The sequence below is a fragment of the Saimiri boliviensis genome, chromosome 6 (genome assembly GCF_048565385.1).
Source record: "Saimiri boliviensis isolate mSaiBol1 chromosome 6, mSaiBol1.pri, whole genome shotgun sequence".
Classification (NCBI taxonomy): Eukaryota; Metazoa; Chordata; class Mammalia; order Primates; family Cebidae; genus Saimiri; species Saimiri boliviensis.
Window position 1 is genome coordinate 36,982,357 of NC_133454.1, and position 17,301 is coordinate 36,999,657.

General features: G+C 35.5%; 1 protein-coding gene across 1 annotated transcript in view; it reads right to left on the reverse strand.

The window, feature by feature from the left end:
- Positions 1-275: 275 nt before the first annotated feature.
- PGR (progesterone receptor) overlaps positions 276-17,301 on the reverse strand; it is an 82,100-nt gene continuing 65,074 nt past the window's right edge. The window contains exons 7-8 of the mRNA XM_039470936.2: positions 13,154-13,311; positions 276-10,413 (exon numbers count right to left, since the gene is read on the reverse strand). Coding sequence (XP_039326870.1) covers positions 10,258-10,413; positions 13,154-13,311 — 314 coding nt within the window. The 3' untranslated portion in view covers positions 276-10,257. The remainder of the gene's footprint in view (positions 10,414-13,153; positions 13,312-17,301) is intronic.

The following is a 17,301-nucleotide window of genomic DNA, read 5'->3' on the forward strand; positions in this document are numbered from 1 at the left end:
TTATGATTAAAACACTGTATAGTTCATTTCAACTTAATTGCCCAAGAATCACTCTTTGCTTTGCTAAAATGCATACACAGTCAAGGATATTGTCTCTATAATGCCAAATCTTCCATATCAATATCTCATCTTATACCACATACAGTATTATGCAAACTGAAATGTTGGTTATAAATTTAAAATGACTGGTAAAGAATGTACTGATGATTGACATGTGTCTTGTATATAATTGTACTGAGGTATTAGATGCTATAATTCACTAATAAAGAGAGATATAGAAATTAGTTTATTCTTTATTATCACACAGAATAACAATAAGAATTACAGTTAAGTTCACAATATTTTTAAAGAAAACATTATGTAAAAATAATTCATTTCAAACCACCAGCCAGTTTAACGTAAAACACTTGTCAAGCTGAGCAGACTGCTTATATGAACCACAAAATATTTTCTCTGAAATCAACCCTCAGTTTAAAAAGAGATGGCATTTTGCATATTAGCTTGACTGCTTATATGAACCACAAAATATTTTCTCTGAAATCAACCTTCAGTTTAAAAAGAGATGGCATTTTGCATATTAGCTTGAAAATGAGTATATGATAATGTTGTTAGGTGCCCACTAGCACCTAGTTTTTACAGCTTAGCATTGTCACCCCATCACTGCCAGGGACCCAGCCCCAGGCATACACAGTTGAAAGGACAGTTTCACCTTCTTGGCAAAAACCTTCAGATCAATTTCCAATGTACTCCCAAATGCTGTCTTTCCCACTCAGAAATGAGGAGCAGAGTGTATGACTTCAGTACTCAAGAAGTATATGGGGCTAAATATCTTTAAAAGTGTAACTCTGGACAGTGTACTTAGTGACCTACTATTTACTCAAAATAGGATAGTAGCAATAATAGCTAAATAGGGCGTGAGTCATGAGAAAGGTTCCCTGCATCTCTTGCCACATATGAACACTAGTTTTGCTAACAAGCAACGGGGCAGATAACACTGAAGATTTCATCAACTTCAACACAAAAAAATCTGACTATCTACTAAATGCAAAACAGTCAAAGTATTTTAGGGGAGTATAAAACATTACGTAGAAAGTAATTATGTGATAATATCGTTAAAATCCATGTTCACCTAATTTTTACAGTTTTGTATCTGTTACCAACCAGTGCCAGGAGAACTGTCAGGCACACACGGATGGATGAAGTGATCATCCCCTTGACAGAAAACCTCATATGAATTCCCAAAGCACTTTCAAACTATGTGCTTATTAAAATAATTAATCTTTGTGGTTTTCTATTTGGCACCTGACCTTTCTCCTCATCAGTTGGAGGCAGGCATATTGCTCTAAGGAGAATTAGAATTGTTATAGCAGAAATGTTCAAAGAAAGTCAGCATTAAGCTCCTGACTTCCTCAACTGGTCTTTGAAATCCATTGAAAGGCAAGTCTGGAAATTAGGGCTTTCTCAAGAGAAAAAAAGTGGTCTAAATCTCAAAGGTATCCTGAAAAGGTGGACTTGAGCATTGAGAGCTGCTAGGACTAGATGAGAACTCATTCTAAGACCTGACAGAAGTTTCCAGCACACAGCAAGAGGAAGTGAGAGGCTCTCATGATTCAGAATAAGAAGAGGTAGGGCAAAGAGGTCAAATGCCTGTATTTTGAGACTGAAACTTGAAGGAGGTGAGATGAACAACAGAATATCCAGACAAGTTAAGGGAGTCCAGGAAAATCAAGACTTTTATGCTTGCTTGTGAAGTCTGCAACATCTTAGAGAAGTTTAAGTTTAGCATGGTGGTAGCTAAGTGGAGGCTTAGCAGGCAGTGGTAAGGCATGGCTCTCCTGAAGGGGCAAGGTGGCTCCACAGCAGAAGCCAGATGGGAAAAAGAGCCAGATGATAAAACAGCTGGGCCTAAGAGGAACGAGTAATGTGCTAAACCAGCAAGGAATGGAAGTGAGCAAAGTCCCAGCACTCTGCAGTGCCAAGTGGAAAGAATAAACTCACAAGTTAAGACTTAAATATGAGATGACAGCAATGGGTTCTGTGACCAGACGTAACTAACAAGAGACCTGCATATGGCCAGTGAGGACACAGAGAAACTCCCATCCCGTAGCTACCGTGTGTACATAGAAAGCTTCTTCCTTCCCAGCTGCTGTCTGGTTAGTGGAACTAAAAAGGAAATCCAGCCCTTGATGGAAATTAAATGAGGTAATCCAAACATAAGGCTCTTATAGACAAAAAAAGATGGGTAGATTCTTAAGTGCCAGGTTTTCTCTTCAACCTACTGCTCACCAGTGCTCCCTCATCAGCTCCCATGCTGTGGAGGGCTCATGAAGTGACAACACTCCACAAAGAATTTAGGTTTTTTGGGGAGTATACTATTTTTTAATTCCATTTGATAATGGCATCTGTTGGCTTGATAGCGGTAGCTGATTTGTATACAGTGCAGCAAGAATTTTTTTTTTAATGTAGGCTTTTTTTTTTTTTTTTTTTTTTTTTTTTTTTGAGACGGAGTTTCGCTCTTGTTACCCAGGCTGGAGTGCAATGGCGCGATCTCGGCTCACCGCAACCTCCGCCTCCTGGGTTCAGGCAATTCTCCTGCCTCAGCCTCCTGAGTTGCTGGAATTACAGGCACGTGCCACCATGCCCGGCTAATTTTTTGTATTTTTAGTAGAGACGGGGTTTCACCATGTTGACCAGGATGGTCTCGATCTCTCGACCTCGTGATCCACCCGCCTCGGCCTCCCAAAGTGCTGGGATTACAGGCTTGAGCCACCGCGCCCGGCTTAATGTAGGCTTTTAAATGGACTTTGATGGAACTTTGTTCCATAGAAGGAATCTTAGATAAGACTTTTCAAAGCTGAGTGCAGCCATCGATTCATACCATCAAATATGTATGAGTTGGGTGGATTACTCTCCTCTTGAGGTTCCACGCATCTACACAAAGACTGTTTATTTTGTACGAGTTCAGCACAACTCAGTTCCCTTTTCTTTCTCATTTTCTGAACGTCGGGCTGCTCTAGTCTTACCTTTGTGTATAGACCTGGACTTTGAGGTTGGACAGACATACAAAGGTAGGGATATAGTGGAGTGGTAGAGATTGTTTGGATAGATAGAATTCTGGGACAAGGTAAAACTAAGTTTCATAGTTTTTATTTTCTTTCTTGATAAAACATTTGTAATTTCTAAGCATAGGCAAAATAATTAAATGCCTGGCATTGTGTTTGACAATTTATATGATGTATTTCTCCTTTCATCAGTTCTGTCAATGCTCCTATAGTGTATCTTCCAAAAACCTTCTGGAAAATTAGAGAGGAGGTCATGATCACCTACAGCTCTTCATGTTTATGACCATAATTTTCACCAATAGTGCAACTTCCTCAAAAATGTTCTCCCTGCTTTCAGGATTAGTCATCTCCAACTTTATTGTCCATATTCCAGTGGGAGTCTTCTAAAATATTCATATGAATTGTACTACTTTCCTGTTTACAGCAGAAGTAAGGCTACACTCTTTAACATGGTGTACACGGCCACTGATTATCTGGACCTGGCTTTCTTCTTCAATCTCGTCATCCATCCCCACTCCACATTCTCTCTCCCCATCAGATTGTGCATCTGTTGTTTGGGATACTCTTCTCTCTTTGGGATACCTCCTGTTCGGAATACTCTTCTTCTCTTCTTGCCTTTGGCATCTCCTAACTCCGCATGTTCTGCTAATTCCTAAACTGCTTGTAGATCACGGCTTAGGCTTGACTATTTTCAGGATGCCTCTGCTAACCCCTAAATTCGAGCTAGGTGCTCCTCTTAGGTGATCTAGTAGTTCCCTGTACTTCCTCCACCATAGCACTCACAGTCAATATTGTAGGTATCTATTTACCTGTTTTTATTCCCCATCCACCTCTAAGCTCGGAGAAGACAGGAACTCTGGTTATTCCACAATCTGGCAGAGTAACTGGCATATAACATAATAAAGGCTTCACAGCTAGTTGCTGAGGAATAAAATGATACCTTAAGTAAGACTTTTCAACAAAAAAATTTAGGTTAATGTTTTACAGAGCTCTCCATGTAACTTTTGTAAATCATATTTAATTCTTCGAAAATGCAAAGAACTTTGATATTTTCTTCTGTTTCTTTCAAATTTCAGTAAAAAGGTTTTAACTTAAGAAAAACCTTTGTGGTTTTTCTTATAAACATGCATATCTCAAAAAAGTTAAAATACACAGACTATTAAGATCAAAAGGAGATACTTCATTGGCTAATGTGAAGAATTCTAAAGTCTGCCAGTGAAAATCTCTTCCTGTCCCTAATTATAACAAATACAGGGCTGACTAGTTTAGGTAAATTCTGAGTATTTCTACCTGATGGAGAAGAAGTAGAGCCACATCGCTGTTTCAACAAAAATACGGTATGTTTGTATTAACTCTCCATACACCTTTTTTTTTTTTTTTTTGGTTGTTTTCATGAATTTTAAAGCCCTAGAAAAAGAGAATTGTATGGAATATATTATGATCCTAAACTTCTGGATCTTAATCTAGTTTAGGAAAGCTATGAAAGAAGTCCATTGACTATTTAGCTATTATTTAAAAAGCAATGAAATTTTATACTATCAAGTTAAGGCTATACAAGATACATCAAATCTGTGTGGATATAATTGTTATTCATGCTGCTCAGCAGCTTTCATGGATATGTCTTTGAATAACAAAGCATTAAGAAAACAAAATATTTCTTAATAGAAGTACAGTTTGGTGGATAGATACTTCAAGGTATAAACTCTTCTGGGGGAGGGAAAATAAAAGGTATTTTTAGTGGCAAAAAGCTTAAAACCACTGCTGTCTAAAATAATTCATAATAGTAAAAACTCAGATCAGTAAACATCATAGACAGAGATCAGAAGCTTAACATATAACTGACAAGACAAAAACATTTAACTGAGCTTCATTTAGAATAATTTATATCTGATAAATTGAATACATCAGTATTTGATGTATTGAGCAATTTCAAAAGATAATAAAAATAAGCTATGGCATATATCCTGAAAACTTTTTACAATATCATTTAAATATTTCACTCATACCTATCTAAATATTGACCAGGACACTAATGCCACACTGCAGAGTTAATAATCTGTACATTTTCTTTAAAGTAATGGACAGAGTATGCTTTCTTAGCTGCCTGATTCACATTTCTCTAAAAATGCTTTATCAGTTAAAGCTTTCAACCAGATTTAAAAATAGTGCCTCTCCCATGTCTCCATGAGTGGGGAAAACAGCAAACAAACCTGTGTTTAACAATAAGGTCAGCATGACACAAAGTAACAAGAGCCAGTAAATCGAAAATGAGGCTGACATTCTGGGACTAGGCCAGCAGTCCTGCAGCAGGCTTCCAGACTCCACATCTGCATAAGGCTGTGGACAGGCTTGGGCGCAGCCCCTGGGCATGTGACCTGAGCTCTGCCTTGGAATGCGGTCAGCTTCAAGGAGGAGAACAAGCCCCCCTGGTGTTTTTCTTTGCCTTGGTTATAGGATATTCAGAGAATGTATGTATTAAATCATTTCTGCCATGAACAGCTGTTATGTTTAACTTACTACCAACACCCCCAAATTCTTAAATTTTCTCCAGTGACAGGGTGGACAAATTATTAAAAAACGGTGCTGCTGCTTTTTAGTTTTTAAGGCCACACTGATTCAGGCCTAACTTTAAAAGTGTACGTTCTGTTAGCTGAAGCTGGTCTGTAAGACCTTTTTTCCTGAGTTGATTAATAAATAGGGATGTGATCCAACCTGAATTCAATAATCTAGACCCAGTTCAGCTTGGATTCATCTTATGGATGTTGACCAATCTGGTTTGGATTTTATCATAATATGGGTGAGTAGTCAGTTCTTTTACTGCTTTTCATTCAATTTTGGATTTGATAAGGATGAGAGAGTGTGGAATAATGGTACATTACATCGTCAGCAGATGTTAGGGAGAAACAGATATTGTTCTTTTCACTTCACCATAAGAAAAAAACCCAAAACTACAAAACCTAGGTGATATTCTTTTCATTAAAATCATTTTATGACTTACTGTAGTACGGATAAGCAATTTAGGACTTAGCAAACTTTTGCTAGACTAACTGGCTATGTATTTCCTGTAAAATTGTAAGAGATGTAGAAATTTCCCACATCCAATGGCTAATGAACAGGCATACTTTGGGAAAAAGAAAGTTATGCCATTACTTGAGTTGTCTTCCTGTCCACTTCACTTCATTAGTGGGGACCACAGTTGTTGAGTTATTGAATATAAAAATAGAGTATCTTTAAATTTGAAAAAAATACATATTTTTGTGAGTTCTGAGTGATTCTTCCGCACAAGGCTCTGGAGTTGTAAAAGTATTTAAAAGGATTCATATCCTATCCTCACTTCTGATGTGTGAAGGATAAGTATGGATGAGAGAGATTGCTCAGGTATTCACAGCAAAAACTAAAAATGTAATTGCCATCCTACCAAAGGAATACAAGACAGACTAAAGCAGACATAACAGATTTCTTGTAGGCATTTTATATCATAACCTTCTTAGGAATAGGAATGTTGTTTTTTTGGTTGATGACTTCATTGTGATTTCTGGACCCACTGTTCCCTTTTGTGGAATTGCTCGCCATAGTAAAAATAATTTGAGCATGCATGGGTTTTTGGAGGGGCTGTGTTCTAGTCAGGCTCTCTATTCTAAAAAGACACTTAAAAATCTTAAAATCAGGGTCATTATTTTAAATATTCATAGTTAAAGAGTAATAGCCCCTTTAGATCTTTGATAAAACAGGCTCTAAACTCAAAACACTGTATTTTTTCAGAAGAATTACTTGAATACTTCCAACCCTAATTTCAAATGAATTTAGTCAAATATATCATAGTACATAGTGACACAAATAAAGCAATGAGACTTTTTAGAATCCTGGTTTCACTATAGAATATAGCTTGTTAGTTTGATAAGATTATAGTCAGAACTATGGCTTAATGAAAACAAAATAACAGCAACTACTCTTTCTGAACACCGGTATAAATGTTTTGGTATCCATTTCTATTCATTAGAAAGCATTGGGCAAAGGCAGGTTTAATCAGAGAGGTTAAATGACTTGCTTAATCTTATCTAGCTAGTGAGTGGCAGGGAAGGGGGCAGAGTTTTATATCAGTTGTCTCCACGGTGCCCATCATCAAACTCATGACTAGCTGTGGATAATTTAGAAGGTACAGGTTGATCTACCATGGCTACTTACAAGGCATAGTTTTGGTAAAATCCATACTGTTAATCATATTTCCATATCATCTGTAGAGCAACAAATTAATGTTAAATGTGAAAAAAATAGTATAGCATTGCCTTCTTAAAAAGTGCCATGTCTTTAAACATTAAACACACACACACAAAACTGTCACATAACTACTGATAATGGAGGCATTAATGCATAAGACTCAAATGGCTTTTCAAACCTTTTTAAGAAAAATATTTTCATTAACTCAAGAATCTATTTCAGTAACCTGCAAGTTTTTCCTGATATGTGACCTGTCTTCTTAAGATTTGGTTTCACTTAAGAGCTACCAGAAAGAACATGACCTGTGAAATGAAGATAATGGTTATGATGACTAAGTAGTAGTGGAGACATTAGTAGATAGGACTTTGTAGAGAAAAACATTTAGAAATTAGATATTTTCCTTCTGGTGAAGCACTATTCTTTTTAAAAAGGTTTTTTTGTTTTTTAAGCTTAGCCTTAAATATTAAATCCTAGTGTTTAGACATCTACATTTCAGACAGAGATCGACATCGAATATATCAAACATTCTTAACAAAAGCCGAACCTGTGGCCACTACAATCTATTCCCTTAGTTTAGTGAATTATAAAATTTTAAAGCTATTATGGAAATTAAATCTATGCTGATGGAAAATGATTTGTATCATCAAAATACTGGTTTAATTCAAAGTAGCAAGAATCAGATAGTGATCACAACATTAACTATTCCCTGAGTCCATTTCTTAAGCATAAAGGGCCAAAAATATTGTTTTTGTTTATTGGGTTTTCTTTTTTGACAGACCTACATTCATTTTCTTATGTCACACAGTCCATTTTGAGAGGTGTCACTCTCACAGAGGTAGATTTCCTGTAACCATTATATTTTGGAGATGTTAAAAATACTTTTCTGGGAATGGTATTTGTGGGAAAAATATATTGAAAGCTTTTTCAATAAATGTACATATAGATTTAACGCAAATGAATTACTGACATGCCTAAATAAAGGTGTAATTTAATATTTACTTTAAAGTTAGTACCTTTGTGCTACACGTGTATCAGTAAAATTATATGTAAATAATGTTTTGCACCTATCTAGTATTTGTTGAGGGTATGAGAAAATTCATACCCTCAACAAATATTAAAATGCCTACTTATCAGGCACTTTAATTGATACCTACTACTGGACTGTAACTTTCCTGAGTTATATAGTCTTTCTTCAGCTCCAAATTCTCATAAGGCTTATTAGCACATTTTTCTTGTGCTAATAGCAGGTACTCAATCAATATCTGTTGAATGAAATTAGAAATGAAGAAAGTTTATACTGAGGTTTACAGTGCCAAGCAATTTAAGGCTACATAAACATAAGAAATAATTTTTTGTGGAATTTTTCTTAGGGAGAAAAATAATACTCTATTCATTCAGTTTAAAAACTTAGAACAAGGATTCCTTGTTCTATTCCTTGTTCTCAATCTAAAGTATTGTCCTTAAGACACATAAAATACATTTATATTCTTCTATGTTATAGTCAATAAAGTGAGAGATCTTACAAAGTAGGAAGCAAAGGTGGAAAATTTAAAAGTGATGAAGATAATTTATCGAGATAAGAAAGCATGGGAGAAGAAAGTGATAAAAGTCATGCATACAGAAATATTCAGAGTTGTAACCAAAGAATGCTCAAAATCTATGGTAACACCAGGACAGAGAGAACATGTCATTCAACTCTCTGTCCAAACAAACACTATTGTCCACTTTGTGTGGCTCCCAGACTCGAGTCAGAATTGTAAAACAACATGATACTATAATTCAATTGTGCACAAAATGGCAGGTTAAGTCTAGGAGAAGGCAGATCACTGCTTGGAAGACTCAGGAAAGACTTTGGAGAAATAATATGTGGCTGAGTCTTGAAGGTTGAAACATGCATGGAATTAGTGTAAAGGGGAAAATTCTGCAGAAGTTTGATGGCAAAAAGATTTGCATGGCTGAAACATACGACGAATTCATGATAAAGAGGAGAAAGGTATGTGAATTGATACCTCCCTCTTTCTTCTCTCCTTTTCTTCCTTCCTTAGATTGGAAAAGATGTTAATAAGCTCTGAGCAGAAGGAGCAATTGGCAGGAAAGATACTTTACTACATTCAAAGGTGAGAGAATTGAGAATCAGTAAGGGTGATTAAGTTTCAACATGCAACCGGTGGTAAGAAGTGCAATTAGGCCATAATATCTTCTGACTTCTTATTTCCATTGGTAATACCTCATTAGAGGACAATGCCTTCCCCAAAAAAGGTTATTTTAAAAACTTACAAAACCCACAATACTATTTGCATAATAATATAAATCTACTTATTAACTTCCTAAGAGATTTGTGTTTCCAATCTGGAAAATTGTTTTACATACGAGTTGTTTGGCCTAGTTTGAAGAACATCAATCTGTCTTAGCTGTTTTCAACTCTTTCTCTTTTTTTTTTTTGCATTAAAAATACTTTTGAAAATCTGAAGAAGGTTATGAAATTTCCTCCTCACACAAATATGTAGACAAAATTTTGCATGCCATTTTAAAGGTTCATTTTTTTGGAAATATAATTGAGACATAACTCAATATAATTGAGAAATAACTTATATAATAGCTTTGTCTTATCACAGGTTAGATTTTTTTCTCTTAAGTAGATGACTTGTTAGATGCAAAAGTTTAAAATCCTCACCTGCATGGTATGAGATAATATGGATAAGATATAGTTTACTTTAACAATCAATTTTAGTACTTTTTCAGTCTTGTAAATTCTTCAAAAAAATATGGGTACACAAAACAGTTACAACATTCTAATTATATTTTATAAAGGAAAACAATTAGAACCCCACAATTTTTCTCTTAAATGTACACACTATGATATGTTATAAATGTAAGGCTTTCAGAAGAACATTATAAAAACTCATGACCTCATAATCCTGACCAAAACAATAAGATATACCACAAAATGTAATTCTTTAAAAGATAAAGCTGACATTCATTTTTTATGAAAGAGAAGGGGTTTCACCATCCCTGCCAAGATCTTGGGTAACTGTGCAGCAATAACTTCAGACATCATTTCTGGAAATTCAACACTCAGTGCCCGGGACTGGATAAATGTATTCAAGCAGTACAGATGAAGCTGTTTGACAAGCTGTTGGTTTAACAAATGAGTAGAAAACATATAATAAAAATAATAAATTCATATGCTATTCAAACATGGCAACTTATTTTTCTAATATATGTAATAGAAATACTTCTCAAGGTGTTTTCCTTTTACTAAAATGAAAATAACTCCCACCATTTTCTAGAATAATATGCACAATATTATATACTTGTGATGGAACATTCTGATAATATAGAAAGATTTATTTAAAGAAATGAAAGTTATAATTCCACAGGGTAAGCTGTGTGAACATTTTGGTGTATTACTCAAGTCTTTTTTTCTTTTTATACACATATACAGACATACCCAAGTATACACATAACATTACATACACATAGATTTTATAAATTCTATTGGCTAATCTGGCTGTTTTATATAACAACATATTGATTCTTCCTATGCCAATAATCCAACATAGCTTATTTTAATCTAATTTTTATCAAAGTAACTCATGTGTATAATTTAAAAAGTCAAATAATACTACATGATTATAAAAATAAAAGCAGCAGCCGCATCAATAAAACCCAGCAGTTTCCTGATAGACTTCTTCCCATCCCTATTCCAGCCCCTTAGACACAACTACTTTCAACTTTTTGCAGCCTGCGTCTTTTGATATTTACTTCTGTATTTCCACTAAAGTTAGTTTTAGTTTCTACTACGGGAAATGAAAATGAAGTTCTCTTGTGCTAGACACGCTCCTCCTCAACTATATACACATTTTCTTCTCTCCAGTTGTATTTCAATTTTTGGTTAAAGTCAATCTCTAGCATTTATATTATAAAGATTTTTTATGGTTTTCTGCTGGATTACATTTCCATTCTTATGACTCATTTTTATTTTGCAAAAGTGAAGTGAATCACCTCGTGTTTTTGTTTGCTTTGTTTTCTCCGTATCTGTCACAAAGCCATGGTCAAATTCTCTGACATAATTGTAAAAACCACCTTAATTACAGTTATACTTACTGGTAATCTCCCAGTTCCATTTATTTTTCCTGGAGGTGGTATCCTAGAACCCTTTGTATTACTGTTTCCATCTAGACTAACGACTGCTCTGCACAGTTACTATACTGGGACAACAATTTTCATTTCTCTTGGGTAGATCTTTGGCTTATTCTTGTGTTTTCTTATAAGACATCCTGTAGCAGTTCTTGAGAAAGGTTTCATCTGATGTAAACTCTACAAGACCTTGCATGTTTGAAAATACTTTTTTATGCTGCTATTGTACTTGTTTGATGGTTTGGCTGGGTATGAAATTCTTTGAAGATTTTGTTTTCCACCAAATTCTGAAGGCATTGCTCCATTGTCTTCTGGCTTCCACCATTGGTGTTAAGAAGTCCAACATCATTCTGAATCCCGATAGCTTTTTAAAAAATTCTTTCTTTTCTTTCTTCTTCCATGGGAAGGGGATATAATCCTGATAACTTCTATGTGACCTGTTTCTTTCATCACTGGTAGACTTTAAAATATTCTCTTCATTTCTGGCATGCTGCAGTTTTACAATAATGTACCTTAGTTGAACTGTGCAGTGCCTCTACCTCTACCCTGGATCCTTACTGTTAGAAAATTCCTGTTTTCAATTCCAGCAACTTTTATGATTTCTTACATAAATTTCTCTCCTTGATTTTCACTATTTTTTCTTCTGGACATTCCTATTAACTGGAGGCTAGAAACCCCTGGATACTAAATTTACTATAACTCTTCTTTCTCATCTTTCATGTTTTTTATCTTTTAAATTATTTTTTCCCCAGATTTTCCTTTCCATTTCAGCCCTTTTATTGAATTTAAAATTTCTGCTTTTCTTTATTTAATTATCCAAAAATATTTTCCTGCTAAATGTCCCTTTTAAAAATATTTTCTGTTCTCATGTCATGAACACAATATCCTTCTTATTTCTCTGAGGATGTTGGAAGTCTTCTATTCTCTGCACTGGTGTTTTTTTCCTTCAAGTATTTTTCTTCTTATTTTGCTTTCTGCCTTTCATTTTACATGCTTTACTCAAATAGTCCATAATCTTGATTGTCTGTTCATATTCAAGAGTAAGATCTCAAAAGTTGACCTGGTGAATAGATAGCTTTTTTATGCCTTCACTGTCATTTTAATGTGATCTGAACATTGTAGCAATAAAAGCTTGTATTTGATATATCTTGACAAACCACAGCTATCTTGTCTTAGTTATCCACTTCTGGTGTTGGGCATTTCTTGTTTTTTCTTTTTTTTCCCTCTGCTATGGTGAACATCCTTGCATGCATATTACATTTGCCTAATTATTTCTTTGAGATAAATCCTAAAACATAGAAACTTGAAAAGCATGCAAATTTTAACTTCTGCTATATGTTGTCTGATTGCCTATCCATCAGCAATGTTATTTATAATTCCATTTCAAATGGCATGAGTCTTATTTTCCACATACACACATTTGTTTTTATTGTATATATAATCTTTTATAATTTTAGGTACAAATATTTTAAAACATATTCAGGAAATGTACCATAATTGCTACCAGCTACTAAATTATTCTCAAATTACACAAATACTTGTAAAAGAATATTTGGCTGGTCTATACTGAAAATGAAAAAAACACAATATAAAGTCTGAGCAGTGTGATCCAAACACTTATAAAATACAAGTATTAATCTGAGAAAATCATATTAAGTTTACATGTAACATTTAAAAAGTTATAGAAATTCAGAGAATAATCACTGATATTCTGGAATCAACCAAATACTTACATCATGCAAGTTATCAAGAAGTTTTGTAAGTTGATAGAAACGCTGTGAGCTAGACACAACTCCTTTTTGCCTCAAACCAATTGCCTTGATTAGCTCTCTAATGTAGCTTGATCTCATCTCCTCAAACTGGGTTTGACTTCTTAGTCCTTCCAAAGGAACTGTAAGAAGACAAATAAAAAGGGCCGTTATGTTTAACGTTAGTGTTTAACACTAACAATTTGTAACACACATTTCTGAGTCTATATAATGATTTCTTCTGATATGTGACTAGAAAAAAGCACCTTATATAGGAGAGAGTTATTGATAGCATGAGGACATATAAATTTCTAGTTCACTGGTATGATAGGATAAGAACTAATAGATATATTAAAGAACATTTCAGCTGACCTATTTTAGCCTGTATCAATGGATTGTGCATTTAACTTAGCATTTGCTCAAAAGAGCACCTGGCATTATTCTACATCCTTCTTGAATACTTGGTTTGATTTAGCTTATAGCTGCATGTAATTTGGGTCTTTTTTTCCCCTTATGTTTAATGAATTCTTGGATCTCTTAGTAAACTTTTATCTACTTCATGTAAATCTCAAGTATTTGTCATTAAGATTTTTCCTAGATAATTTATCTTCTTGTAATTTTAAAAATTGCTTCATTAGTTTTTCTAATGCTTTCCTGTTGATAGGGGAGAAAGCTATTAATGTTTAAATATTTCTCATATATCCAGCCACTTCACTACACAGGCGTATCTCGGAGATATAGCCAGTTTGGTTCTAGACCAATGCAATAAAGGAAATATTGCAACAAAGTGATCACATGCATCTTTTGGTTTCCCAGTCCACATAAAAGTTATGTTTACACTACACTAGAATGTATTAAGTGTGCAACAGCATTATATAAAAAATGTACATATTAACTAAAAAATACTTTACTTCTAGAAAACGGTAATGATCATCTGAGTCTTCCATGAGTCAAAATATTTTTGCTGCTGGAGGGTCTTCACTAAATGTTGATGACTGCTGATTGGTCAGGGTGGTGGTTCCTGAAGGTTGGGGTGGCTATGACAATTTCTCAGAATAAGGTAACAATGAAGTTTCTTGCATCAATTGACTCTTTTGTGAATAACTTTTCTGTAGCATGCAATGCTAGCAGTTTGATGGCATTTTACCCACTGCAGAACTTCTTTCATAATTGCAGTCAATCCTCTTAAACACTGTTGCTGCATTATCAACTCAGTTCATGTAATCTTCAAAATCCTTTGTTGTCATTTCAATAATGTTCGTAGCATCTTCACTAGAAGTAGATTCCAACTCAAGAAACCACTTTCTTCACTCATCTATAAGAAACAACTCCCCATCTGTTCAAGTTCTACCATAAAACTGCTGCAATTTGGACATGTCTTCAGGCTCTACTTCTAATTTTATTTCTCTTGCTCTTCTCACATATCTGCAGTTATTTCTTCCACTGAAGTTTTGAACTCCCTCAAAGTCATCCATGAGGGCTGGAATAAACCTCTTCAAACTGTTAATGTTGTTATTTTCACCTTCTCCCATGAATCACGAATGTTCTTAATGGCATCTAGAATGGTGAATCCTTTCTAGAAGCTTTTCAATTTACCCAGATGTATCAGAGGAATAACCATGGCTGCTACAGCCTTACAAAATATATTTCTTAAATAATAAGACATGAATGTGGAAAATTACCCTTTGATCTATGAGTCACACAATGAATGTTGTGTTCGCAGGGATGAAAACATTAATTTCCTGTGTATCTTCATCAGAGTTCTTGGCTGACTAGGTGCATTGTCAATGAGCAATGATATTTGAAAGGAGTATTCTTTTTTGAGCAATAAGTCTCAACAGTGGGTTAAAATATTCAATGAACCACACCATAAACAGATGTGTTGTCGTCCAAGCTTTGTTGTTCCATTCACAAAGCACAGGCAGAATAGATTTAGCAGGATTCTTAAAGGCCTTAGGATCTTCAGAATGGCAAATGAGCATCGGCTTCAGCTTCAAGTCACAGCTTCATCAGCCCCTAACAAGAGAGTCAGCCTGTCCTTTGAAGCTCTGAAGGCAGACATTGACTTCTCTCTAGCTATTAAAGTCTAAGATGGCATCATCTTCCAATGAAAAGCTGTTTCATCTACCCTGAAAACATGTTTTTTAGCACAGCTACTTTCATAAGTAGTAATAATCTTAGCTAGATCTTCCAGATAACTTGCTGCGGCTTCAGAAATGGCTTCTTTCCTTAAACCTCATAAACCAACTTCACTAGCTTCAAACTTTTTTCTGCTTCTTTCTCACGTTTCTTAGTCTTCCTGATATTGAGGAGAATCAGGACCTTCCTGTGGATGAGGCTTAGACTTAAGGGAATATTGTGGCTGGTTTGATCTGTCCAGACCACTAAAGCTTTCTCCATATCAGCAATAAGGCTGTTTTGCTTATCATTCATGTATTCACTGGAATAGCACTTTTAATGTCCTTCTAGAACTTTTCCTTTGTATTTGAAACTTGGCTAGTTGCTTGACTCAAGAGTCCTAGTTTTCAGTCTGTATTAACTTTTGACATGCCCTCCTCATTAAGCTTAATAATTTCTACCTCAGGCTAGCAACTATATCTTTTTTTTTTTTTTTTTTGAGACGGAGTTTCACTCTTGTTACCCAGGCTGGAGTGCAATGGCACGATTTCGGCTCACTGCAACCTCCGCCTCCTGGGTTCAGGCAATTCTCCTGCCTCAACCTCCTGAGTAGCTGGGATTACAGACACGTGCCACCATGCCCAGCTAATTTTTTGTATTTTTAGTAGAGACGGGGTTTCACCACGTTGACCAGGATGGTCTCGATCTCTCGACCTCGTGATCCACCCGCCTCGGCCTCCCAAAGTGCTGGGATTACAGGCTTGAGCCACCGCGCCCGGTCGCAACTATATCTTTTACTGGAACAGAGAGGCCATTCTAATATTGTTGGCCTAATTTCTTTCTTTCTTTCTTTCTTTTTTTTTTTTTTTTTTTTGAGACAGGGTCTTGCTCTGTCACCTAAGTTGGAGTGCAGTGACATAATCATGGCTCACTGAAACCTCCACCTCCCATATTCAAGCAATTCTCCTGTATCAGCCTCCTAAGTAGCTGGGATTCCAAGTGTGTGCCATCATGCCCGACTAAGTTTTGTCTTTTTGGTAGAGATGGGGTTTCACCATGTTGGCCAGGCTGGTTTTGAAGGGACCTTAAGGTCAGGAGACCTTAAGTGATCTGCCTGCCTCAGCCTCCCTAAGTGCTGGGATTACGGTGTGAGCTACCATGCCCAGCCTAATTCCAATATTGTTGTGCCTCAGAGAACAGGGAGGAAAATTACTATTTCTTAAGCCTGTATTTATCCCTTGCACCCAGATCAAACCTTGGTTTCTATTTCCCCTAGAAAAAGAAGCCCGGAGATACAAACTTATAAAAAACAAGTTAATTCTTTGGTTTTGAGTTTTCATGATTTTGTATATAAAAGGTACTCTAAAGGGTAATTCTGGCAATTCAGCATATCTATGCAACTGAAAACTGAAAACTTCACTCCATGTACGTGGTCAACTGAAAACTTAACTCCATGTACATCTATATGTATATGCCATATGTATATCTAGAACCTCTTTTCTTTCCAAAATTTGTATCAATTTAAAGAATATCTGTGCAGTTTTTTTACATGAATATATTGCATAGTGCTAAAGTATGGGTTTTTGGTATAATATCACCCAATAATGTACATTGTACCCATTAGGTAATTTCTCACCCCCCCTCCTATCTTCCCAGCCTTCCAAGACTCCACTGTCAATTATTCCACACTCTATGCCCATGTATATGCATTATGTAGCTTCCACTTATAAGTGAGAACATGTGGTATCTGACTTTCTGTCTCTGAACTGTTTCACTTAAGAAAACAACCTTCTGTTCCATCCATGTTGCTGCCGAAGACACACTTTCATTCTTTTTGATGGCTGGATACTGTTCCATTGTGTGTGTGCATGCATGTGTGTGTGTGTGAGTATGTGAATACAGCACATTTTCTTTATCCTATTATCTGTTGATAGACACTTGGATTGATTCCCTATCTTTGCTGTCATGAATAGTGCTGCAATAAACATGAGTACAGGTATCTTTTTGATATAATA